The 27,408-nt window shown below is 40.3% G+C and overlaps 2 protein-coding genes across 2 annotated transcripts; one reads left to right on the plus strand and one right to left on the minus strand.

Moving 5' to 3' along the window:
• LOC129724657 (uncharacterized) lies at positions 1-2,462 on the plus strand. The gene is made up of 4 exons (XM_055679738.1): positions 1-223; positions 278-928; positions 1,011-1,886; positions 2,034-2,462. Exons 1-3 carry the CDS (start codon positions 164-166, stop codon positions 1,128-1,130), a joined length of 831 nt encoding a protein of 276 aa, XP_055535713.1. The 5' UTR covers positions 1-163; the 3' UTR covers positions 1,131-1,886; positions 2,034-2,462.
• On the minus strand, positions 2,386-27,216 carry LOC129716794 (trichohyalin-like). Its single transcript, XM_055666629.1, has 4 exons — positions 25,845-27,216; positions 9,118-9,159; positions 8,750-9,018; positions 2,386-3,688 (listed from the first exon to the last, which is right to left on the minus strand). The coding sequence occupies exons 1-4, from the start codon at positions 27,214-27,216 to the stop codon at positions 2,567-2,569; spliced, it is 2,805 nt and encodes a 934-aa protein (XP_055522604.1). The 3' UTR covers positions 2,386-2,566.
• Positions 27,217-27,408: the final 192 nt, after the last annotated feature.

A 27,408-nucleotide genomic window follows, 5' to 3' on the forward strand; every position in this document is an offset into this window, starting at 1 on the left:
TATAGCGAGTTCATGCTGTGCCAGATTGACGTGTGGAAGATGGACCGTCAAAAGTGTACAGCCAAAGGGCTGTCACGCAACAGAGAGAGAAGAAGAAGTAGCAACTACCTATGTGTCTTTTTAGCGAACTTCCTGTTTCCAACGATTTTGAGTGTTTTAAATAATGAGTTTCAGCTTTGTTTCCGTATTTAAGATAAACGGCGTTCCGATTCTCCCACCGTTGGTACGTTGATACTTACTTTATATCATCACAAACTTTACATTATATTGGCCACAGATGACGCCGGAAGTTCGTGCAGAGGTTAGCGAATATCGCAAAAAAGCACTGGAAATCGAAAAAAGTATTAAAAAATCTGCCAAGCCTGATGATGGTCCAAGCTGTTGCCGAGACCAAAGAAATAATTCTGAAGCTACAGAAAACCCTTCATCACCGCCTGATGATCCTACTGCCATCAACCGTCGTAATTCTTTTACATTAGCAACACCAAGCCTCGGTTCCGTTGATTTGCCGCATTCTACATCTCCAATTAACTGTAACGATGTTCTGCAAAAATTTGAAGGTTCTGATAATACTTCACCCAGACCTCGCATTAGATCAAATTCATTTACTGTAGATTGCCCGAGTCCATTACTTATAAAACATTTGCATAACCAAAGCTTGGATGTCAAAAGTTCTTTTTCGATGGGCGAAATTCCAATGTCTGATCAAACGGAACATGTTAAAAAATTAAACTTCGAATCAGACGTAAAAACCAAAACGCCGATAACACCAGTTGGTAAACCAAAGCTGGTAACGGATAGAAAAGTGAGCTCAGCAAAATCCCAAACAGCTCCAAAAAGAATCAAAAGTCCTTATGAGTCAGTTTCTGAGACCAGCATAAAGATCAACAGCAGAACAAAACCTAGCACTCCAAAGAAAAACTCAACAGTAAATATTAAAACAACTTGGCATTCGCAATTCATATTGCATCCAGCATTATATCATATTCCCTATTACTTATTTGTTATAGATAAATGTTGGCAATAAAACAGACAGTAAGGTATTACCGGCAACAAATATTTGCCAGCAAAAAATACGAGATATTCAAAAGCAACAGGAGCAGCGAATGTTGAAGCTGTTGAAACGGTAGGAGGAGGAACAACGCCAATTGCAGGAAAGTTTTCGACGTCAGCATGAGGAGATAGCAAAAACGCTTCTTCAATCCGTGGATCAGATCCACACTTCCACCCCAATAATTGGGAGTCCAGAAGACTCAAAGAGCAATCTTCCTTCCAATGAAGCGTCGCAGATGGGACCATCTTTCAAAAAACTTAATATCAGTTCAAAAGATTTTGTTCAAAATAGTGATACGCAATCTAGTATCAGTAATCTATCGTCCAGTAAGACGCTGTTTGTATTTTCCAATTCCAGCAAATCAAGTGTAGATTTTGAAGAATCTGATGAAATGTACAAAACTTGCAACAATAGCAGTAACAATAATCGATGGAAAAATGACGAACAAATATTCAGCGACGTTCGCAGCTATATGGAAATTATGTAACAAACGCTGCAAGACAAAGACTTGCAAGAGTTAAGCGGATTTAGTAAGCAAGATCATCCAATATTGAAGCAGGACGAACACATTAAATATAATGCAGCTTGTCTAATAAATGCCTATGCAAGAGGATATCTTACACGCAGGCTTTTTCAAACCGAGAAGGTTCAGAAGATTGTCCAAATTATTCGTGACACACTCTTGTTTATACTGGATATGCACCATGAAAATGCTGCCTCTGGTAGACGAATTCGTAGTTCAGCAGACGTACAGTTAAAACGAACTCTTGTTCACCAGCTCACTTCCGCCTGTAATCAACTACATGAAACCTTCATTGATAGTGTGCTCGCTGTAAGTATTCAACAAAAGCATGTTTTTTCGTACTCTATATTGCCTTAAAATTCACACACTTGAAGTAACAATTTTAAATCCAAAAGCCTTATTAACCTACCTGATTTCTGACCCTAAGTTTCCCACTTATGTTTGTTCACCGTAAAGATATTCAGTCAATATTGAAGCAACCACTGCCACAGCTACCGACAATCAAAACGACAACATGAACCGTGAAGCATTTGAGGAGCTGTATAGCAAACCGCCTACCAGTCTTATCTCAAGTGCAACATCGATCCGTTCGTCATCGACAGGACTTCCTCACGTTCTGAATTTTAGGACGCTATCAACTGGTACTCCAGCAAACCTTCCGGCAACTGTGATTTCGCATCTTGTGAACCAAGTTAAAAGGGCAGTTTCATCAAGATCTGCCACAAAAGCTCGGCAACAGGTCAATCTCCGTCCAAAAACGGCATCCGTCATAAGACAACACCTTCTAGAATCAAACATACGCCTAGAATAGTTTTGATAAGATAGCCGAATCGACAATTTATTTTTGTATAAAATTTTTCAATAAACATGAGAAATTATTCTGTATCTTGTTATTGTATGTTATTTTTAGTTCAGCCTTACGTGGTTTACAGGTTTCATAAGAACTCTTACTAGAAAGTAGGTCAAAATTTATGTCATGTTTGTGCTGCTCACATTTTGTAAGGCTTGTAGGGATTCATCTTTTTTAACTGCTCTGGGTCGTAACGAACTCGAATTGGCGGCATCGCAGGAGTCATCGCAATTATAGCCGGATCTTGTAGGCCATTCTGGTACTGCTGCTGTTCAACAAGTTTGTTGTTGATTGGTACACGAGACACGAGATGCCTCGGTGTAACTTCTTTTTCTCTAAAATCAAAATAATGCTCCCGTTTATAATTTTCCACCGTTTTCAAGAGCGGGAGTACAGGTCGGCTTTTTGCTTTGGAATCTTTTACAAGTTCGTCGGCATACTTCAAAAAATGTTTGTTTTCCTTTTCGGCACTATTCCGCATATATTCCAGCTCAGCTCGAGTATCAGCTTCTGTTTTCTCACGAGTTTCACGTTCTTCGATTTGATCCAATAACAACTTGCGTTGCGCGTGTGCTTTGGTGGTTCTATCCGATACTCTGTGTCGATCATAAGCATAGGTTACAAGGACGTTCTTTTCGCGGTCAGCAATGTCTTTACGCTCTAGCGCGCTTTTCTCTGTATCGTTTTGTTTCTTCCATTCAATTTCCTCAATATGTGCCTGGATTCTAGCTACCTTGAGCTGCCTCTCAGCTTCAATACGTTCCCGTTCCTTCGTATCTTCATTGAGTTTCTTTTCTTCGAACGCTTTCTGTCGATTTTTTACCTCTTGTTCCAGAAGTTGTTTTTCTAACTCAACACGTCTTTGTAGAAGATGAGTGTTATCGCGAACCTTATGCTTATTTGTATGAATCTCTTTTCGTTTATCAGCAATGGCTTTCTGGCCATCGTTGTAGATTTGATTCAAGGTATCTTCAATTTCGGATTCTCGTTTCAACCTTTGCTCACGCTCTTGTACCATTCTCATTGCTTCTAGTGCATGTTGGCGCTTCATTTCCTTGTTTCTTTCTAAAAATTTCTTCTCTTTCTCTACCTGTCTACGGACTTCCTCTTCCAAAGCTGAATGTTGTCTACGTTCCTGCTCTATTAGATAATTTCGGGCCTGCCTCTGCTTTTCTCTATCCATTAAAATTTTGTCTTCGAGCTCCTTTTTATAATTATCAAATCTCTTACGGTCATCCATTTGTCGTATTAAATCCGGCAACTCTTGCCGAAGCTTTTTTCTTTTCACTTGCTGTCAGAATGAAGAGTACAAGAACAATGAAACTTTTTTCCGGCGCGCATTAGCAGCGTCTACTGTGATCATTCACGTTTTAGCCCTCGCACAGTGTGAACTTATGTCGTTTTCGTTTTCGCGGTGTACTACACTCAAATGACACTTTTGACACCGAAAATGTTTTATTTGATTTTTCGTGTTACCCTTTTTCTGTCTCTCCCTACACTTTTTCTGTCACTGATGACACCCGAAAAAAGCAGAGTGTGCTGTAGGAAGTCCAAGTATGATGACAGATCTACAAGGTATGCTATTCACGTCGATGCATTAGTATTAGTGATCGTTATGAACTTTTTCCAATTTTGTATGAAATTTGAAATGATTTTGCATTTTAAACTAAACTTATAAAACATACTTTCCTGAAAAGTTATAGAAATGATGTTGAAACATGTTTGATTTGTGGGGAATACATAAACATGCTGCGGTTTAGGTAAAATATGCTGTTTTTCATCAATTTGCCGGTAACCTTTTGGCACTTTTCGTTTTTTTCTTGTACTCTAATAGCGCTTCTAAATAGAGTCGCTTATGTTTCATACAGTAACAAAAGTCATGAGCTATGACAATGACTAAGATTATGCTCCAACTATTAGAAATATAGCATTTTTATATTTTTTTTCCGACATATTGTCGCAATTTTACACACTAAATCTCAATTAATATCAATTTCTAGTGTGTTTCAACTGCAGATTCACTCTCCAACCAGAAAAATCAGATATAAAACAACATAAAACGAGAAATTTCCAAAAATGTTCTGAATTACATACAAAACGCGGAATTTTTCATAACGAGATTTGTTTGTGTGCGTGGATAGACAAAAATGTAGCATACCTTGTAGAACTGTCATCATACTTGGGTAGGAAGTTACCAACACATTCACACGTATGTGTCAAAACTGGTTTGTTCTTCTGCTTGTAAAGGACGAACTGTATAAATTCATAGCGGACCCAAAGCCTGAACAAGTCAGTGCGGAGTGGCTCGTTAAAGACGGTAAGGCTCGCGCAATGATAGGCTTGGCAGTAGAGGACGGTCAGCTCGTTCACATAATTCGGAAGCAGACAGCTAAAGAAATGTGGGACTCGTTGAAGCAAATTCACGAAGCATCGTTCCTGTCAACAACACTCCACGTACTGAGAAAATTGTGTTCCCTACGGCTGTCGGAAGAAGGCGATCTTCCTGAGCACCTGAATCAGATGACGGAACTGCAAAATCGTTTGGAAGTGATAGGGGAAGGTCTGAAAGACCGTGTCTTCATGGCTCTGATTTTGTCGAGCCTTCCTCCATCGTATGACAGTTTGATCAACGTTATTGAAAATAAGCCGGAAAATGAGTTGACGGTAGATTACGTGAAAAGTAAATTACGCGGAGAGTGGCGTCGCCGTCTCGAGTGCAACAATGATGATGTACATCATGATGAGAAAGTGATGAAAAGTGTAAAATCGAAAATAAATCACAAGAAGAAAGGCGTGTGTCACTATTGTCAAGAAGAGGGTCATTTCCGTCGTGAATGTCCAAAATTGATCAATGTGCGACAGGAAAAGAAAAGCCGGTGCACGGAATGGAGATGTGTCTTATGGCTGTGACGGCCTCTTGCGCAGACCGGTGGTACTTGGACTCCGGTGCTACGTCTCACATGACCAGCGACAGAAATCTCCTGAAAAACGTGAATCCCACTATGCAGCCAGAAATTTGTCTGGCCGACGGAACAAAAATAAAATCGAGCGGTGCCGGCAGAGGAAATCTATCGTCGGTTACTGGTAAAGGTTTACGAATGGATGTTACATTGAACGATGTGTACCATGTTCCTTCGTTATCAGGAAATTTGCTCTCAGTTAGTAAGATTTGCGATTTGGGTTACAGTGTTTTATTTGACAGAGCTGGTTGCTCTGTTTTGAAAGGTCAGGAAGCTGTACTTGTTGGTGAGAGAAGTGGAGGCTTGTACCGTTTGAAGCATTTTTCTAAGCAAGCATTCGTAACCAAGGCTGAGCATCCAGACCTGTGCGAGCATTTGTGGCATCGTCGTTTTGGGCATCGGAATAATGAAGCGATTTTAAAAATAGTTCGTGAAGAACTAGGCTTCGGGCTAAAAATGAAGAGATGTGAGATTCGATGCGTTTGTGATGTTTGTTGCGAAGGAAAAATGTGCCGAATACCGTTTCCGAAAGAGTCCAGCAGTAAGTCCAAAGAAGTAGGGGATTTAGTACATACAGACTTGGGAGGTCCCATGGAAGTAGCGACACCCAGTGGTAATAGGTTCTACATGACGATGATGGACGATTATAGTTGCTACACTGTAATATACCTATTGAAGGCAAAATCAGACGCTGAGCAGAAGATAAGAGAATATTGTGCACTGGTGAAAAACCAATCTGGTCGTTTTCCCAAAGTAATTCGATCTGACGGAGGTGGTGAATATTCTAGTGGATCGCTGAAGAAGTACCTAGTTGAAAACGGAATTATTCTCCAGCAGACAGCACCCTATTAACCGCAGCAGAATGGGAAGGCGGAGCGTAAAAATCGGTACGAGGTAGAAATGATGAGGTGTTTATTGGCGGAGTCAGGTCTCGAAAAGAAGTACTGGGGTGAAGCGATTTGTACTGCAAACTACTTTCAAAACCGTTTACCTACGTCAGCCGCTGTAAAGACCCCACATGAGCTATGGTACGGAAAGAAGCCATCGTACGCACATTTGAAAATATTTGGTTCGAAAGCTTACTGTACATGTACCGAAGGAAAGGAGACTAAAGTTGGACATGAAAGCGAAACAGATGTGTTTTGTTGGTTATGCTGAGGGACGGAAAGCTTACCGTTTTTTAGACCTGGCAAGTGATCAGATAATGATCAGTCGAGACGCTAAATTTTTAGAATGTGCTGATAATAACGTAGAACAAATTTCGTCGTCGATGAAGGGTTTGGAGTTACCGAAGATGCAACCGTCCGACAATAATGTGATTGTATCACTAGGAATGAACTCAACGCAAATGTTGAATCCTTGCACGTCTCCATTAGTTTCAGATAGTTAATCGGAAACTGTTGAACTTGATGTGGATGGACGTGATCTGAGTATAGATACTTCACTGTACGAGAATGCATCTGAAGGGAGTACGTCATTTCATGGGTTCCCACTAGACGAGGTGGCAAGACGTTCAACTCGAGCAAATCAGGGGGTTCCACCGAAAAGACTAATCGAAGAGATTTTTGCAGTCGGTGATGTTCCATTCAAAGATATAAAAGAACCTTCGAGTCTCAAAGAAGCAATAAATTGTGCAAATTGTGCAGAGTGGAAAAATGCCATGAAAGCTGAAATTAAATCCCACGCAGTAAATGGTACATGGGATCTCGTGAAATTACCAGAAGGACGTAAACCTGTTGGATGCCGATGGATTTACAAAGTGGAACGAAACGCAACTGGAGAAGTTGTGAAATACAAGGCACGGCTGGTAGCTCAGGGCTTCAGCCAGAAATTTGGCAAGACTATGATGAGGTGTTTGCCCCTGTAACCAAACAAACGACGCTAAGAACTCTTTAAGCTGTCGCAAGTACCAAGAAGTTGATCCTTAAGCATTTCGATGTGAAGACGGCTTACCTATATGGTGAGCTCGAAGAAGAGCTATACATGAAGCAGCCGCCTGGCTTCGAGGTTTCTGGCAAGGAGGCATTAGTCTGTCGCTTGAGGAGGAGCATCTATGGATTGAAGCAGTCAGCCCGTTGCTGGAATCACCGCCTGCATAATGTTCTTGTAGGGTTGGGTTTCAAACAAAGCACTGCTGATCTGTGTTTCTACACGAAGGTCGTCAACGGAAAGTTCTTATATCTACTCGTCTATGTGGATGATATCCTGGTTGGTAGTGAGAATGAAGCTGAAACAAATAAAATTTATGAAAAACTGAAAAGTGAATTCGAGATGACGGATTTAGGTGATTTGCACTACTTCCTGGGACTAGAGGTTACTAGGACTGCCGGAAAGTACAGTCTATCACTTGAGGGTTACATCGATCGTGTAACTGAACGATTAGGACTTTGTGATGCCAAGTTTGCGAAAACACCAATGGATGAAGGGTACACCAAAGCTGAAAACAACAGCCCTCTTCTGGCTGATGCGACGAAATACAGAAGCTTAGTTGTTGCTTTGCTTTATATTGCGGTATGTGCCAGGCCAGACATAGCAGTTAGTGCTTCTATTTTAGGAAGAAGTGTTAGCGCTCCAAGAGAAGAGAACTGGGTGGCGGCCAAACGTGTGCTGCGGTATTTAAAGGCGACAAAACACTGGCGTTTGCAATACGGAAGCTCGAGTGGAAAACTTGTTGGCTATTCGGATGCGGACTGGGCTGGTGATTTTCAAACACGTAAGTCAACAACCGGCTTCACTTTTATTTATGCAGGAGCGGCCATTTCGTGGACCAGTCGTCTACAAGGTTGCGTGACTTTGTCGTCTATGGAGTCAGAGTACGTTGCCCTGAGCGAGGCCAGCCAAGAAGCAATATGGCTTCGGAAGTTGTTGGACGAATTTGGCGAATCTCAATTGGAACCTGTGGAAATATTAGAAGACAACCAGAGTTGCATTAAATTCGTTGGATCTGAAAGGACCAGTCGACGATCAAAGCACATTCAAACTAAAGGATGCTACGTCAAACAACTGTGCGATGAAGGCGTTTTGAAGCTGACATATTGTCCTTCCGAAGAGATGATAGCTGATATACTCACAAAACCGTTGGGTAGGATTAAGCTGCAGCAATTCTCTTCAATGCTTGGTCTTGCAGCTGGCAATCGTTGAGGAGGAGTATTAAATCCGGCAACTCTTGCCGAAACTTTTTTCTTTTCACTTGCTGTCAGAGTGAAGAGTACAAGAACAATGAATCTTTTGTTCGGCGCGCATTAGCTGCGTCTACAGTGATCATTTACGTTTTAGATCTCGCACAGTGTGAACTTAATAAAAGTTGTTTTCTGATTAATATTTAATTTCCGGTCTTTTATTTCTGGATATACGAACTGAACATGTCGTTCCACCTGCGACTCAATCCATCGGTTCGCTTGTGTGATATCCTGTTGATCAAGCTGTTTACGACGCAACTCCTGCTGCGCTTCCTGCTCTGCTCTGAACTTACGCTGATGCTCACGAGTTTTCAGCACCTCACTGAATTTTGCTGCACTTTCTAGCACCCTGGGTCCTTCCTTATCCTTTTGGATAATTTCTTCAGCTTTTTGAATAAGCTCTTTACGTTTTACTTCGTCGGCGATTTTTAGCTCGCGATAGTGTTTTTCGTCTGAAAACGTGTTCAAAAAAATGTGTCGATAAAATTTAGCATGGTTATGCTTTGGTTTGTCACGCAGTATATTTAAAAGAACATCATCAAGACACTTACCCTCCTCGACCTTTTCACGCTGTTTGCGAAGCCTCTCGGATTCTTTTGTGAATGTAAATGTCAACTTTTATCGAGCTTCGTCAAACAATCGAAGTTGTTGGCATGACAACAGCGGTCGCCTGCTGCAGTTGTGCTATTATAATACAACTTGTGCATTTTAGATTTCTTGCAGAAATCGACGGCGGTCATAAAATGATATTAAACAAATCGAACATTTATTGCAATGAAGTTAGATAATAAATAAGGCGTCGTACACAAATTACGTAACGCATGAAGGGGAAGAGGTAGGTTGAGTCTGCCTTACTTATTGTTACATAGGGGGGAGGGAGGGGGGGTAGTTGAGACCGTTATGTAACTGTGATTTTTTTTTTCTTCATCTATAGTTTATTTGACACGGCACAAATACAATTCAATGTTTAACGGCGCCAATTATATCTGGTAGCTTACTTTCTAAAGTATCTTAATAACTAAAAGCAAATTTTTTATCCTCGCTGCCGACTACGAGCTGAAACTAAATCTAACTTAAAGCTAGAATATTTTGCATTAAAAGCACAGGTTTGCTGTTTGATGATTTTCATTGCCATAGGTAAGCAGCATATTAAATTTGTTCCGCTGCTGGGCCAAGATATTACGGACTGGCATATTGGGTTGTTTCCATCGAGCCTTGAGAGTATCGTGCGGGCCTGATTGCTGTTTCCGGATCCGGGGTCTTAACGTGTTCTTGTCGTTTGGTTGGATGTAGGCGGAAGGGGATAGGACTAAACTGGGGCGTGGATGGATTTCAGGAAAACGTATATAAGGGACATGTAGGATAGGTCACGGCTCGCCAAGACATCACGAACAGGAACAGCCGGCTGCCTACCTTCGGCCTGCAGGGAAGCCATTAATCTAGACCTGGCGTCACGGTGTACAGGGCATGACCAAACAACGTGCTCTATGTCGTGATAACCTTCACCACAGGCACAGATACCACTTTCCCCGAGCCCAATACGACGGAGATGCGCGTCAAATCTATAGTGATTGGACATAAGCCGGGACATCACGCAAATGAAATCCCGACCTACATCCAACCCCTTGAACCACGGGTTCGTCGACACCTTGGGGATTATGGAATGTAACCACCTTCCCAGTTCCCCCTTGGTCCAAGAATTTTGCCAACTGATGATCGTATTCTGACGTACAAATGCGAAAAATTCATTAAAGGCAATTGGTCTTTCATAAATATCACCGTTTGTTGCGCCCACCTTAGCCAAAGAGTCCGCTTTCTCATTACCCGGTATCGAGCAGTGAGAAGGGACCCACGCTAAGGTAATCTGAGTAGATTTTTCGGATAAAGCACTCAGATGTTCCCGTATTTTCCCCAGGAAATACGGAGAATGCTTAACATCTTTCATCGATCGGAGAGCCTCAATGGAACTGAGACTGTCCGTAAAGATGAAATAATGGTCCGTGGGCATTTTTTCGATAATCCCTAGGGTGTACTGAATTGCAGCTAATTCTGCGACGTAAACAGAAGCAGGATTATCGAGCTTATGGGAGACTGTTAAATTGTTATTGAAGATACCGAAGCCAGTGGACCCATCAAGAAGTGATCCGTCAGTGTAGTACATATTGTCGCAGTTGATCCGGGATTCCACGAGTTTCTTCTATCATGGATGTATCGAAAAACACAGTAGAATCAGAAGTATTTGATAAGTCGACACGATTTGGAATATTCGAAGAAGGGTTAATATTTTGGGACATGTGATTGAAATACAATGTCATAAAACGGGTTTGAGAATTAAATTCGATTAACCTTTCAAAATTTTCAATCACGGGACGGTTCAAGACCTCACATTTGATTAGAATACGAGAGGACAGGCTCCAGAAGCGGGTTTTCAATGGTAGTACTCCAGCTAAGATCTCCAAACTCATCGTATGGGTCGATTGCATGCAACCCAAGGCGATACGCAAACAACGATATTGTATTCGCTCCAGTTTGATCAAATGTGTGTTTGCTGCGGAGTGGAATCAGAAACACCCGTACTCAATAACAGACAGTATCGTTGTTTGGTAAAGCCTTATAAGGTCTCCTGGGTGGGCTCCCCACCATTGTCCGGTTATTGTACGAAGAAAATTCACTCTTTGTTGACATATTTTTATCAGATACCTCACGTGACAACCCCAGGTGCCTTTAGAGTCGAACCAGACACCAAGATATTTGTGTACCAAAACCTGAGAAATCGTTTTACCCATTAATTATGTTTGAAGCTGAGCAGGTTCATGCTTCCTAGAAAAAACTACTATCTCAGTCTTCTCCGGAGAGAATTCGATACCTAGCTGTAAAGCCCAAGCAGACAAATTGTCCAAGGTATCTTGCAATGGTCCTTGCAAATCGGCAGCTTTGGCTCCTGTAACAGAGATTACACTGTCGTCTGCAAGTTGTCTTATCATGCATGAATTTGCCAGACATTCGTCGATATCATTTACATAAAAGTTGTAAAGAAGGGGGCTTAAACATGAGCCCTGGGAAAGACCCATGTAGCTAATGCGAAAAGTTGCCAAATCGCCGTGCGTAAAATGCATGTGCTTTTCGGACAACAAATTGTGCAAAAAATTGTTCAAAATTGGAGAAAATCCTTGTCGGTGAAGTTTACCCAAAAGAATGTCAATAGAAACGGAATCAAAAGCCCCCTTAATGTCCAAGAACGCAGACGCCATTTGTTCTTTGCGAGCATACGCCAGCTGAATATCTGTTGAAAGCAACGCAAGACAATCATTCGTCCCTTTCGCGCGGCGGAAGCCAAATTGAGTATCTGATAGTAGACCATTTGATTCGACCCAATGGTCTTAACGACGGAGTATCATTTTTTCCATCAATCTCCGGATACAGGATAGCATTGCAATCGGCCTATAAGAGTTGTGATCAGAAGCTGGTTTCCCTGGTTTTTGGATGGCGATCACCTTCACTTGCCTCCAATCCTGCGGTACAATGTTTTGCTCCAGCAACTTATTGAACAAGTTCAACAAGCACCTCTTGGCATTGCCGGGTAGATTCTTCAACAAGTTGAATTTGATTCTATCTAACCCAGGCGCGTTATTGTTACAGGACAGGAGGGCAACTGAAAATTCTGCCATCGTAAAAGGTGATTCTATCGCGTCGTGACCCGGAGACGTATCGCGAACAAAGTTTTGCGCAGGAACAGAGTCCGGACATACTTTCCTGGCAAAATCAAATATCCACCGACTTGAAGACTCCTCGCTTTCGTTGACCGTTACGCGATTCCGCATTCTTCGGGCTGTATTCCAAAGAGTGCTCATCGATGTCTCCCTCGACGTCTCGTTCACGAACCGACGCCAATATCCGCGTTTCTTTGCTTCAGCCAGGCTTTTAAGCTTGGTATTAAGCTCCGAATACCGTATATAGTCGTCGGGTATACCTCCCTTCTGGAAGGCCAAAAACGCGTCGGATCTTTGCGTGTATATATCGGAGCACTCTTTGTCCCACCACGGAGTTGGAGGCCGCTCTTTGATCGTTACGCCGGGATAATTCTTCGTTTGGGCTTGCAACGCGGCGTCGAGGATTAAGCCCGCGAGGAGGTTGTATTCTTCAAGTGGTGGGTGATGTTGAATCGACTCGACCGCTTTTGAAATCATTTCCTCGTATAACTTCCAATCGACATTCCGTGTGAGGTCATACGGAATGTCAATTGGTCGCATGCGAGTTGAACCGTTAGTAATTGAAATAAGAATAGGCAGATGGTCGCTACCGTGAGGATCGAGGATTACCTTCCATGTGCAATCCAACCGTAGCGACGTCGAACATAAGGATAGATCCAAAGCGCTTGGGCGCGCTGGAGGTTTCGGGATACGTGTCATTTCACCGTTGTTTAAAATAGTCATGTCGAAGTCATCGCAAAGGTTATAGATTGAAGAGGAGCGGTTATCATTGTAAGGGGAACCCCAAGCCATACCATGAGAGTTGAAGTCTCCCAAAATCAAACGTGGCGAGGGAAGAAGTTCTATTAAATCAAAGAGCAGCCGTTGCCCAACCTGTGCTCTGGGAGGAATATATATTGAGGCGATACAAAGCTCTTTACCTTGTATTGTCATTTGACATGCGACAACTTCGATGCCTGGAATCGAGGGGAGGTTTTTTTTTTATTCTCGCTTATTTTCCGTCGGTCTAGTTCCGCCACTGTTGTGGCCAATCACCGACGCCCAGGGAGGCGACTCCACACCCAGGACCCTAACTCACGACCCGTTTATTAACGGACCGGCGCCAACGGCTTTACTTCCTCATGCGATGAAAGGCGTGATCCCAGAGATTTTTCGCCTCAGAAAATCTCCCGGTGTCGGCTAGGATTGAATCTAGACCAGTTGGGTTGGTTGTGAGTGGATCACGCCACCTCACAACCATCGACACCTATGTCGGCGGTGGGATTCGAACCCAGGCGTCGAGCGTGGTTGGCGGAGACGTTACCAACCACACTAGGCCCCCGCTAAACGAGGGGAGGTTAATACGATAGAAAGAATAGCACTTTTTAATCCCTAAAAGTACTCCTCCATATGGGGTGTCTCGATCAAGGCGAATAATATTAAAATCATGGAATTTGAGATCAATATTTGAAGTAAGCCAAGTTTCACAAAGGGAAAATGCATCGCATTTGTTTTTATTTATCAAAACTTTAAACGAATCAATTTTTTTAGTAGAAAAATTTAGTAGAGTATAACGGAAACCGATAACTATTTCTTTGATTGAATCAATTTTTGGTAAAATACTTCTACAATTCCACTGTTAGACAGAGATAGAATCCTTCATATACGCAGTTGAATTAGGCATCGAAGGATACAATCGCTGCAAGGAGGGGCCATTGGGCAGTCAACTGCTTCAAAAATGATCTAACTGTTGGGAGGAATGCTGTAAGAAAAATTTTAATTGGATCGGGTACATTGAAATTTTCAAAAATCCAGTCCACAATGTCAGAAAATTTCACTAATCCAGAGTTTGTTTCATCAACTGAATGTGCAAAAGGAACAACTGGGGTTTTAGATGTTCCTGGCAGTGCTGGGAACTCCTTCTGCGACTTTAAATTTGCAAGCCCAGGAGGAGTTTGCTTCGGTTATCCGCAGCACTGTTTGGTTTGTTCGTACTTTTCATTACACTTTGGGAAATCTTAGGACCTTTACGGGGAAGTTTAGGAGAAGAAACATTTTTCCTCTTCCTAGACTCTCCAGGATTGGCATAAGATGTTCCCGCTGATGAATCGTCAGAATCGGTTTCATCAGAGGACAACAGATCAAAGGGGTTCGATGTTATGGTAGAAGTGGTCACGGTCTTCTTCAGCATCTCAGCATAAGAACGCTTTGAACGCTCCTTAAGTGACCGCTTGATTTTATCTCTGCGCTGCATGTACACCGGGCATGTGGAGAGCTCATGCTGGTTTTCCCCACAGTGAATACATTTTTCAGCATTAACACTGCAAGAATCTTCCGCATGAGTCTCCCCACACTTGCTACATCGTGCCTTATTGCAGCAGTAGGCGGCTGTGTGGCCTAACTGCTTGCAATTGGTGCAATTCATAACACGGGGTACATACAATCGTACAGGCAGACGAACCCGGTCGATCGAGACGTGACTAGGGAGTGCAGATCCGGCAAACGTAACGCGAAACGAGTCTGACGGAGTGTAAACTTTTTTACCGCCGACGAGAGACATGGACCGCAATTGCTTACAATCCAAAATCTTCGCCTGTGTTTCGGTATTTTTGAAGCAACCGGTTGCGCTTTTTAGGATACACTCGACAGACAGACTCGAATCGGTTATGACACCGTCGATCTCCATGTCTCGTGCGGGTATGTAAACGCGATACTCGCGTGTGAAGAGCTCAGAGCAAGCGATAGCATTGGCCTGTGTAAGATCACTGACCACGACACGGAGCTTGTTAGGTCGGACCTTGGAAATTTCGGTCACGGCCTTGTACCCCTTCGTCAGGTCTTTAGAAATTTGCAGTATGTTTAATCGCTTTGAATTCACTCCTGCCTTTGGACGAAAATAAACAGTATAGCTGCCCTGTTGAGATCCGTCCGGGTAAAGCCTGGGGCGAGGGGTGACTGGAGAATGAACAGGGGAGGGGGTAACAGAAGGGTCAGGGTCAGGGGGGCTCGGGGATGGTGGCACGGGAGGCGAGGGATCTATATCCATCGCGCTAAATGTAGTGCACTAGCGCACTAGCGCCGACAAGAACACGTACCTATTTACTTCTTCCTTCCAGCAGTGGTTGTCCGATCGTTCGAAGCTGCACCCAAAGCAGCCAGCAGCACCAGTACAGCAGCACCAAAACAGCCACCAGCAGTGAGCCGGGTGTGAGATCACTCAGCACAGCGACACGACTCGACTGTCAAATGATGGCCTTGAATTAGAAAGATCTATTCACTGTGCACAGATCAAAACTGCAGCTGGTATTTTGCACCAATACAGCCAAAGTTGCGAGCCGGGTACCGAACGTAGCGACACAACTCACAATCTAGTTGACCTTTAGCGCGAATAATACACTCTTTTGTTTGGCTATTCGTACACACGGACCGGATTGTAATAGAACGACCACTTTGCACGTCCGTTTCTGTCGAGTGTTCGACGCGGAATGATGTAACTGTGATGTTTGCTCAAAATTGCAAATTGTTCTATATACTCAACCCCATCACTATGTGCAATTTTAGGCTTGGCTATTGGGGATGAGCCGAGTTATGGAACTTTTCAGTTTCATATATCGTACCGGTACATATACTTGGAATAGTTATTTAAAAAAAGTTATATGAAAAGTGGAAAAACCCATAAATGGGACTATGTCCAACTTGTTCTATATACTCAACCCCATCACTATGTGCAATTTTAGGCTTGGCCATTGGGGATGAGCCGAGTTATGGAACTTTTCAGTTTCATATATCGTACCGGTACATATACTTGGAATAGTTATTTGAAAAAAGTTATATGAAAAGTGGAAAAACCCATAAATGGGACTATGTCCAACTTGTTCTATATACTCAACCCCATCACTATGTGCAATTTTAGGCTTGGCCATTGGGGATGAGCCGAGTTATGGAACTTTTCAGTTTCATATATCGTACCGGTACATATACTTGGAATAGTTATTAAAAAAAAGTTATATGAAAAGTGGAAAAACCCATAAATGGGACTATGTCCAACTTGTTCTATATACTCAACCCCATCACTATGTGCAATTTTAGCCTTGGCCATTGGGGATGAGCCGAGTTATGGAACTTTTCAGTTTCATATATCGTACCGGTACATATACTTGGAATAGTTATTTTAAAAAAGTTATATGAAAAGTGGAAAAACCCATAAATGGGACTATGTCCAACTTGTTCTATATACTCAACCCCATCACTATGTGCAATTTTAGCCTTGGCCATTGGGGATGAGCCGGGTTATGGAACTTTTCAGTTACATACATCCTACCGGTACATATACTTGGAATAGTTATTTTAAAAAAGTTATATGAATAGTGGAAAAACCCATAAATGGGACTATGTCCAAATTGTTCTATATACTGAACACCATTACTATGTGCAATTTTAGCCTTGGCTATTGGGGATTAGCCGAGTTTTGAAACTTTTCAGTTTCATATATCGTACCGGTACACATACTTGGAATAGTTATTTAAAAAAAGTTATATGAAAAGTGGAGAAACCCATAAACGGGACTGTGTCCAAATTATTCTATATACTGAACACCATCACTATGTGCAATTTTAACCTTTGCTATTGGGGATGAGCCGAGTTATGGAACTTTTCAGTTTCATATATCGTACCGGTACATATACTTGGAATAGTTATTTAAAAAAAAGTTATATGAAAAGTGGAAAAACCCATCAATGGGACTATGTTCGAATTGTTCTATATACTCAACCCCATCACAATGTGCAATTTTAGCCTTGGCCATTGGGGATGAGCCGAGTTATGGAACTTTTCCGTTACATACATCCTACCGGTACACATACTTGGAATAGTTATTTAGAAAAAGTTATATGAAAAGTAGAAAAACCCATAAATGGGACTATGTCCAAATTGTTCTATATACTCAACCCCATCACTATGTGCAATTTTAGCCTTGGCCATTGGGGATGAGCCGAGTTATGGAACTTTTCAATTGCATACATCCTACCGGTACACATACTTGGAATAGTTATTTAAAAAAAAGTTATATGAAAAGTGGAAAAACTTATGAATGGGACTATGTCCAAATTGTTCTATATACTCAACCCCATCACTATGTGCAATTTTAGGCTTGGCAATTGGGGATGAGCCGAGTTATGGAACTTTTCAGTGTTATATATCGTACCGGTACATATACTTGGAATAGTTATTTAAAAAAAGTTATATGAAAAGTGGAAAAACCCATCAATGGGACTATGTTCAAATTGTTCTATATACTGAACACCATCACTATGTGCAATTTTAGGCTTGGCCATTGGGGATGAGCCGAGTTATGGAACTTTTCCGTTACATACATCCTACCGGTACACATACTTGGAATAGTTATTTAAAAAAAGTTATATGAAAAGTAGAAAAACCCATAAATGGGACTATGTCCAAATTGTTCTATATACTGAACACCATCACTATGTGCAATTTTAGCCTTGGCTATTGGGGATGAGCCGAGTTATGGAAATTTTCAGTTACATACATCCTACCGGTACATATACTTGGAATAGTTATTTAAAAAAAGTTATACGAAAAGTGGAAAAACCCATAAATGGGACTATGTCCAAATTGTTCTATATACTCAACCCCATCACTATGTGCAATTTTAGCCTTGGCTATTGGGGATGAGCCGAGTTATGGAACTTTTCAATTGCATACATCCTACCTGTACATATACTTGGAATAGTTATTTAAAAAAAAGTTATATGAAAAGTGGAAAAACCCATAAATGGGACTATGTCCAACTTGTTCTATATACTCAACCCCATCACTATGTGCAATTTTAGGCTTGGCCATTGGGGATGAGCCGAGTTATGGAACTTTTCAGTTTCATATATCGTACCGGTACATATACTTGGAATAGTTATTTAAAAAACCTAAATTAATCCACCTAGCGGTCAGACCCAGCCTTTCTCATTCAATTTTTTATTTGTAAAAACAGATTTACATGAACGCTTCAATCCAATAAATGTATATTCACTCTTTAGGTTCTAAAATATTGATGTTGTAATCTATACATATAAAAATGCAGTCCGGTCTGTCTGTTTGTCTGATCCATATAGGCTCGTAAACTACCGAACCGATCGACGTGAAAATTTGTATGTAGGGGTTTTTGGTGCCGATAAAGGTTCCTATGATAGTTTGAGACCCCTCCCTCTTCTGGAAGGGAGGAGTCTAATACAAATGAAACATAAATTTCTGCACAACTCAAGAACAAACCAAGCGAATGAAACCGAATTTGGCATGTGGATGTTTTAAGGGGTAACTAATATGTCCATAATAGTTAGATGAAACACAGATTTGTGCACATCTCGAGAACTTATCAACAAAATGGAACAAAATTTGGCAGATAAATGTTTTTAGTGGTAACAAATATGTACATAATGGTTTGACACCCGAATCCCTCTTCTATAAGGGAGGGGTCCCTTAAAAATGAAACACAAATTTCGCACAGTTCAAGAACCAATCAAGATATACAAACAAATTTGGTATGTGAATGTTTTTAGAGGTAACAAATTTGTCCATAAAGGTTCGACGCCCCTCCCTCTTCTGGAAGTACATGTTTCTTCACAAATTTCAGCACATCTCGCGAACTAATCAACTAAATGGAACCATATTGGCAGGTTAATGTTTTTAGTGGTAACCAATATGTTCCATAATCGACCTCAGACAACATTTTGGATTGTAAGATGGCAACTTCCGGTTTCTGGAAAACAGCCAAAAATGGCCGATTTCCACCCAATATAATAATATCCGGTTCTAGAATAATACACAGGAGCTAAAATCGACCACAGAAAGCATTTTAAATTCTAAGATGGCGACTTTCGGTTTCTGAAAACAGCTGAAAATGACCAAATACCACCCAATATGAGTTTTTATTTAACCAGTATGCCGTTCAAAATCCAGAAATTGTCTCCAAATGCCATTATGAAATCCAATATGGCGACTTCCGGTGTCGGAAAAACAGCGCAAACGACCAAATACCACCCAATATGGGTATTTCCGGAACCGTAATGATGCACTGGAGCCACAAATCGACTTCAGACAACATTTTGAATTGTAAGATGGCAACTTCCGGTTTCTGGAAAACAGCCTGAAATGGACGATTCCCATTAAATATGAGTATTTCTGGAACCAGAAAGATGCACAGAAGCTAAAAATTGATCACAGACAGAGTCTTGAATTTCAAGATGGTGACTTCCGGTGTCTGGCAAACAGCCGGAAATGACCAAATACCATTTAATATGAATGTTTTCGGAACCAGAATTACGCCCAGATGACAGAAATTGATTTTACAGGCAATTTTAAAGTCCAAAATGACGACTTTCGGCTTCTGAAAAACAGTCCAAAGTGACCAAATATCACCCAATGTGAGTTTTTCTTTAACCAGTATCCTAAATACCATTTTGAAATACAAGATGGCGACTACCGGTTTGTGAAAAACAGTCTAAAATACTATCCAATATGAGTATCTCTGGAACCAGAATGATGCAAGGAGCTAACAATTGCCCTCAGGCACCATTTTGAATTGCTAAATGTCAACTTCTAGGCAACAGTGGGAAATGACCGAATAATACTCAATATGGATATTTCCGAAAACGTGATGGTGCATAGAAACCAAACATTGACCCTGGACACCATTTTGAATTTGAAGACGACCACTTTATTTTTTGGAAAACAACCTAAATAACTAAATACCTCCCAATATGGGTATTTCCGGTGTCAGATTGATGCCAGAAATCTGCTGAAAATGACCGAATACCACTCAATATAAATATATTTAGAGTTGAAGCGATGTACACAAGCCAACAGTCGAGGATGTTGTCATTTCGATTAAAACCAATCATTTCTAACGAGTTGTTATTTGACTTTGATCATATCCTATGGCCGATTGGTTAAGCATTTGCAGACTTTAAACACATCGCAAGGAATCAATAAATTTGAAACGTTCAAATAGTACAATACCACACTTAAATTATGTTGAGGCCACATATATCGATCAAAGCAGGTATAGTTTTAAATGGTCTTTGAATTTCTTTTCTTTCCATAACTTTTGAGCCACATATCAAATTGTAATAAAGTTTGTTATTTGTGAGTTTGAGAGATGGCTCGTTCGTATGACACTAGTAATGTTCAAATAAGTCATGTACTCTTTAAGATAATAGACTTTCGTTGTATTGTTAACAATTTAATACACAACAGTTGCTTAAGTTCGATTATAATCAAATGAAATGGGAACGTATAGGGCAGCCAAACTTTGAAACCACGGGTTCAATCATAATTCATCAGTTAACCCTTAACTAGCCCGCTCATCTGATTTTAATATTGATCAAATCGGTTGTGTAGTTTCTGAGATAATGAAGTTTCGTGATTTTCACAAGTCGGTACATTACAGATGAAGTTACAGTCCGATTACAGTAAAATTCAATAGGGTCTTCTGAGGCAGCTAGACCATTCATTTGACACTAATTTTGTGGAAATCGGGTTAGCCATCTCTGAGAAAAGTGAGTGAGTCCAAGTAGTCATCGGAATATGTTCCTTTGCATAGCTGGATTTCACATTTTTAAACATAACAGGCAAACTAATAGTCCGATTGCAAAACAAATCGATAGGGTCTTATGGGGCAACTAGACCTTCCATTTGACACTGATTTTATGGAAATCGGTTCAGCCATCTCTGAGAAACATGAGTGAGATTAAACAGTCTTCAGAACACGTTTCTTTTCATAACTTTTGAACAAAATGTTCAATCTTTATAAATTTCAAAACTTAGGGGTTCTCCAGGTAGCCCGTTCTTTTGAGACCAATTTTGTTCAAATCGGTTGTGTAGTTTTTGAGATAATGATATTTTATGATTTTTACTATTTGATACATAACCTCGAAACTAAAAATCCGATTACAATGAAATTTAATAGGGTCTTATGGGACAACAAGACCTTTCATTTGCAATTAACTTCATGAAAATCGGTCCAGCCATCTCTGATAAAAGTGAGTGAGAATAAAAATCTGCACATACACAGACACACATACACACACACATACAGAAAATGCTCAGCTAATCGAGCTGAGTCGAGGGATATATGCCATTCGGCCCTTTGGAGCACTTTTATACTTTCGGTTTTGCAAGTGATTGCTATACCTTTCTAGGAGAAAGGCAAAAAGTTATATGAAAAGTGGTAAACCCGATAAATGGGACTATGTCCAACTTGTTCTATATACTCAACCCCATCACTATGTGCAATTTTAGGCTTGGCTATTGGGGATGAGTCGAGTTATGGAACTTTTCAGTTTCATATATCGTACCGGTACATATACTTGGAATAGTTATTTTAAAAACCCAAATTAATCCACCTAGCGGTCAGACTCAGCCTTTCTCATTCAAACTTATTATTTGTAAAAATAGATTTACATGAATGCTTAAATCCAATAAATGTTTATCCACTTTTTGGGTTCTAAAATATTGATGTTGTAATTAAAGTATAAAATATGAAATTTGACGTAATGTTAGTACTTGAGAAATAACGAAATAAAAGCAATGACTCTTAATTTCGAACAATTTAATCACGAGCGATGCCGGGAACGTTCAGATAGTCCGATACCACATTTAAATCATGTTGAGGCCATATATATTGATCGAAGCAGGTAAAGTGTTGAATAGTCTTTGAATTTCTTTTCTTTCTAAAACTTTTAAACAGCATATCAAATTGTTATGAAGTTTGTTATTTGTAAGTTTAAGAGATGACTCATTTGTATGATACTAGTTATGTTCAAATAAGTCGTGTAATACTTGAGATGATAGACTTTCGTTGTTTTACAAATTAAAACATAACGCTTGCTTAAGTTTGATTACAATCAAATGAAAAGGTAACGTATGGGGCAGCCAAACTTTGAAACCACGTGTTCAATCATAATTCATCAGTTAACCCTTAACTAGCCCGTTCATCTGATATCAATATTGTTCAAATCGGTTGTGTAGTTTCTAAGATAATGAAGTTTCGTGATTTTCACATTTCGATACATTACAGACGAAGTTACAGTCCGATTACTGCAAAATTCAATAGGGTGTTATGAGGTAGGTAGACCTTTTATTTGATACTAATTCTGTGGAAATCGGGTCAACCATCTCTGAGAAATATGAGTGAGTCCACGTAAGTTGTCTTGGAATATGTTTCTTTTCATAGCTGGATTTCACATTTTTAAACATAACAGGCAAAGTAATAATCCGTTTGAAAAAAAATCATTAGGGTCTTATGGGACAACAAGACCTTTCATATGACACTAATTTTATAAAAATCGGGCCAGCCATCTCTGAGAAACATGAGTGAGATTAAATAGTCTCCAGAACACGTTTCTTTCCATAACTTCTGAACCACATGTTCAATCTTCATAAAATTCAAAAGTTAAAGGTTTTTAAGGTAGCCCGTTCATTTGAAACTAATTTTGATCAAATCAGATGTGTGGTTTCTGAGTTATCGATGTTTCGTGATTTTAACACTTTGATGCATAACCTCTAAACTAGAAATCAGATTACAATAAAATTCAATAGGGTCTTATAGAGCAACTAGACCTTTCATTTGCAATTAATTTCATTGAAATCTGTTCGGTCAGACCATCTCTGAGAATAGTGAGTGCGAAAAAAGGTGCACACACACGTACACACCCACACACAAACATATACACCTATACATGCTTATATGCAGAAAATGCTCGATTCGTCTAACTGAGTCGAGTAGTATATGACATTCGGCCATTTGGATCACTTTTCTACCTTTTAATTAGCCAGTGATCGTTAGAAGGAAGTCAATATGTTTACTTTCATTATGTGATTTCACATTTTCATGAACAACGGACAAAGTTACAATCCGATTGCAATGAAATTCCTATGGGGCAACTAGACCTTTCATTTGACACTAATTTTGTGAAAATCGGTTCAGCCATCTCTGAGAAAAATGAGTGAGTTTAAACAACCTCAGGATAACTTTTCTTTACATAACTTTTGAACCATATGTTCAATCATTACGAAATTCAAAAGTTCAGGGTTCTGAAGACAGCCCGATCATTTGAAACCAATTTTATTAAAATCGGTTGTGTGGTTTCTGAGATATTGATGTTTCGTGATTTTTGCATTTTGATACATAACCTCCAAACTAAAAATCCGATTACAATGAAATTCAATAGCAACCTATGGCGCAACTAGACCTTTCATTTGCAATTAATTTTATGAAAATCGGTCCAGCCATCTCTAAGAAAAGTGAGTGAGAAAAAAAAGTTGCACATACATACCACACACACACACATACACACATACATACATACATACAGAAAATGCTCAGTTCGTCGAAAGGGGTCGAGTGGTATATGACATTCGGCCATTGGGACCACTTTTATACCTTTGGTTTTTCCAGTGATTGCTATACCTTTCTAGGAGAAAGGCAAAAAGTTATATGAAAAGTGGAAAAACCCATAAATGGGACTATGTCCAACTTGTTCTATATACTCAACCCCATCACTATGTGCAATTTTAGGCTTGGCTATTGGGGATGAGCCAAGTTATGGAACTTTTCAGTTTCATATATCGTACCGGTACATATACTTGGAATAGTTATTTTAAAAAAGTTATATGAGAAGTAGTAAAACCCATAAATGAGACTATGCCCAACTTGTTCTATATACTCAACCCCATCACTATGTGCAATTTTAGGCTTGGCCATTGGGGAAGAGCCGAGTTAGGAAACTTTTCAGTTTCATATATCGTACCGGTACATATACTTGGAATAGTTATTTTGAAAAAGTTATATGAAAAGTGGAAAAACTCATAAATGGGACTATGTCCAACTTGTTCTATATACTCAACCCCATCACTATGTGCAATTTTAGGCTTGGCCATTGGGGATGAGCCGAGTTATGGAACTTTTCCGTCACATACATCCTACAGGTACACATACTTGGAATAGTTATTTTAAAAAAGTTATATGAAAAGTAGAAAAACCCATAAATGGGACTATGTCCAAATTGTTCTATATACTCAACCCCATCACTATGTGCAATTTTAGGCTTGGCCATTGAGGATGAGCCGAGTTATGGAACTTTTCAGTTTCATATATCGTACCGGTACATATACTTGGAATAGTTATTCAAAAAAATTTATATGAAATATTCGTTGATTTCTTTTACTACTTTGACTTGCACGTCGGGATTTAAATTTCGTAGCATGTCGTATGTCAGCCGGTCGGTTCCCGGGGCTGAGTGACCCTTCTTCGACCTGATTATATCTCTCCATGATTCCACAGTAAGTAATTGTCGATCTGTTTTCGGGGCTTGTTCCTCCCTTACTATAGCCTCATTTTGAGAAGCTCCAAAGTTTTCGAAAAGAAACTCTTCTGCTTTGTCCTTTGAGGTCGTCACTATATTATTCTTTGTTTTATTTTCTTTGCTGTATCTTAGCCGCCGTACTAAACTCCAATTAGCTTTTGTGTTTCTCGGATCGATGTCCTTTGTTATAGCACATAACTTTTCCTTCATGAGGGTCTTCTTTTTCCTGAGAAAATGTGCATTTGCTCTTTTCATGGCTATCAAATTTTCCTCATTCGATAGTCGGTTGAATGTCTTTCTACATTCTACTTTTTTTTGTGGAGTTCGGTCAGCTCTTCGTTCCAGTAGTATTTTGGGACTAGGGTGGTCGTACCACTATTTCTTTTAATAGAAGATTGCACTATTTTCTCCAGGTCTCCTAACGAGTCGAAGTCCTCCGGGGTGATACGGCTGATATCCTCGTTTATCTTGTTTCGGTTGTAGAATGGACGTTCTTTTTTTCGGTCCAAGCCACGAATCGCGGCTTCAATAAGTAGGTGTCCAGATCCCTCTAATGAGTGATCGTAGATATTCCAGCTGATATCATTAAAGAGGCTAGTCGAACATAGTGTAAGGTCTATTGCGCTAGGTTACTGACTAACACTGCTGGCCGAAAGGTTTTAGATCCATCGTTTAGTATTAGTAAGTCAGATCCGCTGATTGCTTCGTAAATGATTTTGCCTCTACTATTTGTGTTTTCGCATCCCCAAAGGGTATTGTGGGAGTTGAAATCTCCACCAATTATTATTCGTTTGAAATTCGTAGTTTCAGAAATCAAAGTTTCAATTCCAGTTTTGAACTCTGTTATTTTAATTCTCGGATTGATGTACACCGAGACTATCGTTAAATCATTTTTTTGGAATGGTTATTCCTATTACTTCGAACAAAACGTTTGAGCTAAGGTTAAGCTGTGTGTAGCTATACACGTCGCGGAGGTATATGCCGACACCTCCATCTGGGTTTGGTCTAGGTTTTAAAATTTTATGGTAGTTCGATATATTTAGATATTCTGTATTGATATCATCAGCCCATATTTCCGACAATATCGCAACATCAATTTTTCGTTCATGTAGTTTGTGGGTTAATTCTGTTTTATTCTTTCGTAAGCTTTGGACATTATTTTGTAGTAATTTAAAACAATCCATGATTAGGTTAGAAATGTTTGATCAATACTTTCTGCATTGAAACCAAGCGATTGTCCCAGGCAGTTGAGAATATCTAGCAGCGTTTGATGGTTTCCCCCGTCTTTCGCGGAGATAGCCAAGTACAGTTTGTTATAAGACTCGTTAATTTTACTTTTCAGTTCTTCACGTTGTACTGCCAGTTCTTTCATCTTGGCATCCCAACGCTTTCGCAGCTCCAAGTGCTTCTGCATCGAGATTTTTTGTCCTTCCTCTTCTTCATTGTTGGTTATGTTGACCACTTTCCTTTTCTTGTTTCTGACTAACTTGACTTCATCGCTTTCTTCGTCTCCTCGTTCTTCTTCTTTTCTTTCTTCAAGTTGCTGCTTTTTATCCTTTTTATTTCCTGTTCCAGTTTTCCTTTGTACTGCTCGTGGTACCTTGTTCACTACTGACTGCTCTAGCTTGTCCTTCACCGCTTGAGCGTAGCTTTCGTACACTGATGGAAATTCGTCCTCAGTACTCAGCAAGCTGAAGCTGTTTTGGACTTTCATTGTAGCTTTTTCGCGTGCTTCTTGGTATTTAAGGTTCCTGAATGCCATTAGTTTTTTTATGTTTTCCTGCTTCTCCCGTTCGGGACAGTTGGTATCTGACGACCTATGTTCACCCTTACAGTGTACACACATAGATTTTCTGCTGCATTGATCATGCTCCTCTTTTGTGTCATGATTGCCCCCGCAATTCAGACAACGTTTCTTGCCCTTGCAACTTTTTGCTATATGCCCGTAACGCAGGCACTCATAACACATAACGACTCTCGCTGCATACGGGACTACTTTCATGTTGATAGAAAAAATTCTGACGTACTGCGGTAGTTTATTACTACGAAAAACGACTCCGATTTTCATAATTGGAAATTTTTTACCATCTTTTGCTGTTCGCATCATACGGAAAGCCTCTTCCACTTCTAGGTTCGTCTCCATTTCGTTGATCACTTCTTCGATATCCATGTTCAACGGAATGTCCGAAATTACTCCCTTCAGTGTCACGAAGCTTCTCGGGATGAATGCCACTAATCTTTTCAGTTTTGAATTTTGACATTTGAGCAGTCGGTTTGCTTCCTGCCACTCAGACATGTATACCAGTACTCTGGTACGGCCAACTTTCTTGATGTCCAGAAAATATTGGGCGAAATCATTTTGTTTCAGCACTGCTCCGATCGATATTTTGTTGATGCCCAGCTTCTCGTTGTCTTCAACCATTTTTTCCAACATGACCTTGAAAGGTCCACTGTCGCTTTGTTTGTAAACGTACTCTACATTCTTCGTTTGCGAATTTATCTGCGTGGCAAACTTTTTTTTCTGCGTTCCGCCATTTTGTGTTTCCATCGGTACCCCCTGTGGGGCACCGTTAACCACACTCATTTTCGCTCACTATTTCAGCTGATTTCGTGTCTTTTCGCCAATCTAATGAAATTTTTTCTACAGTAAACTATTTTCCTTCTTTTGTACTCTTCACAAAGGTATTTCCGTAACTTTCCACTCCAAAAGAACAATTTTTTAATGTCCTCGCAATATTTAGACCACGCTCGTTAACAACTCAACGGACGATGGATG

The sequence above is a fragment of the Wyeomyia smithii genome, chromosome 1 (genome assembly GCF_029784165.1).
Source record: "Wyeomyia smithii strain HCP4-BCI-WySm-NY-G18 chromosome 1, ASM2978416v1, whole genome shotgun sequence".
Classification (NCBI taxonomy): domain Eukaryota; kingdom Metazoa; phylum Arthropoda; class Insecta; order Diptera; family Culicidae; genus Wyeomyia; species Wyeomyia smithii.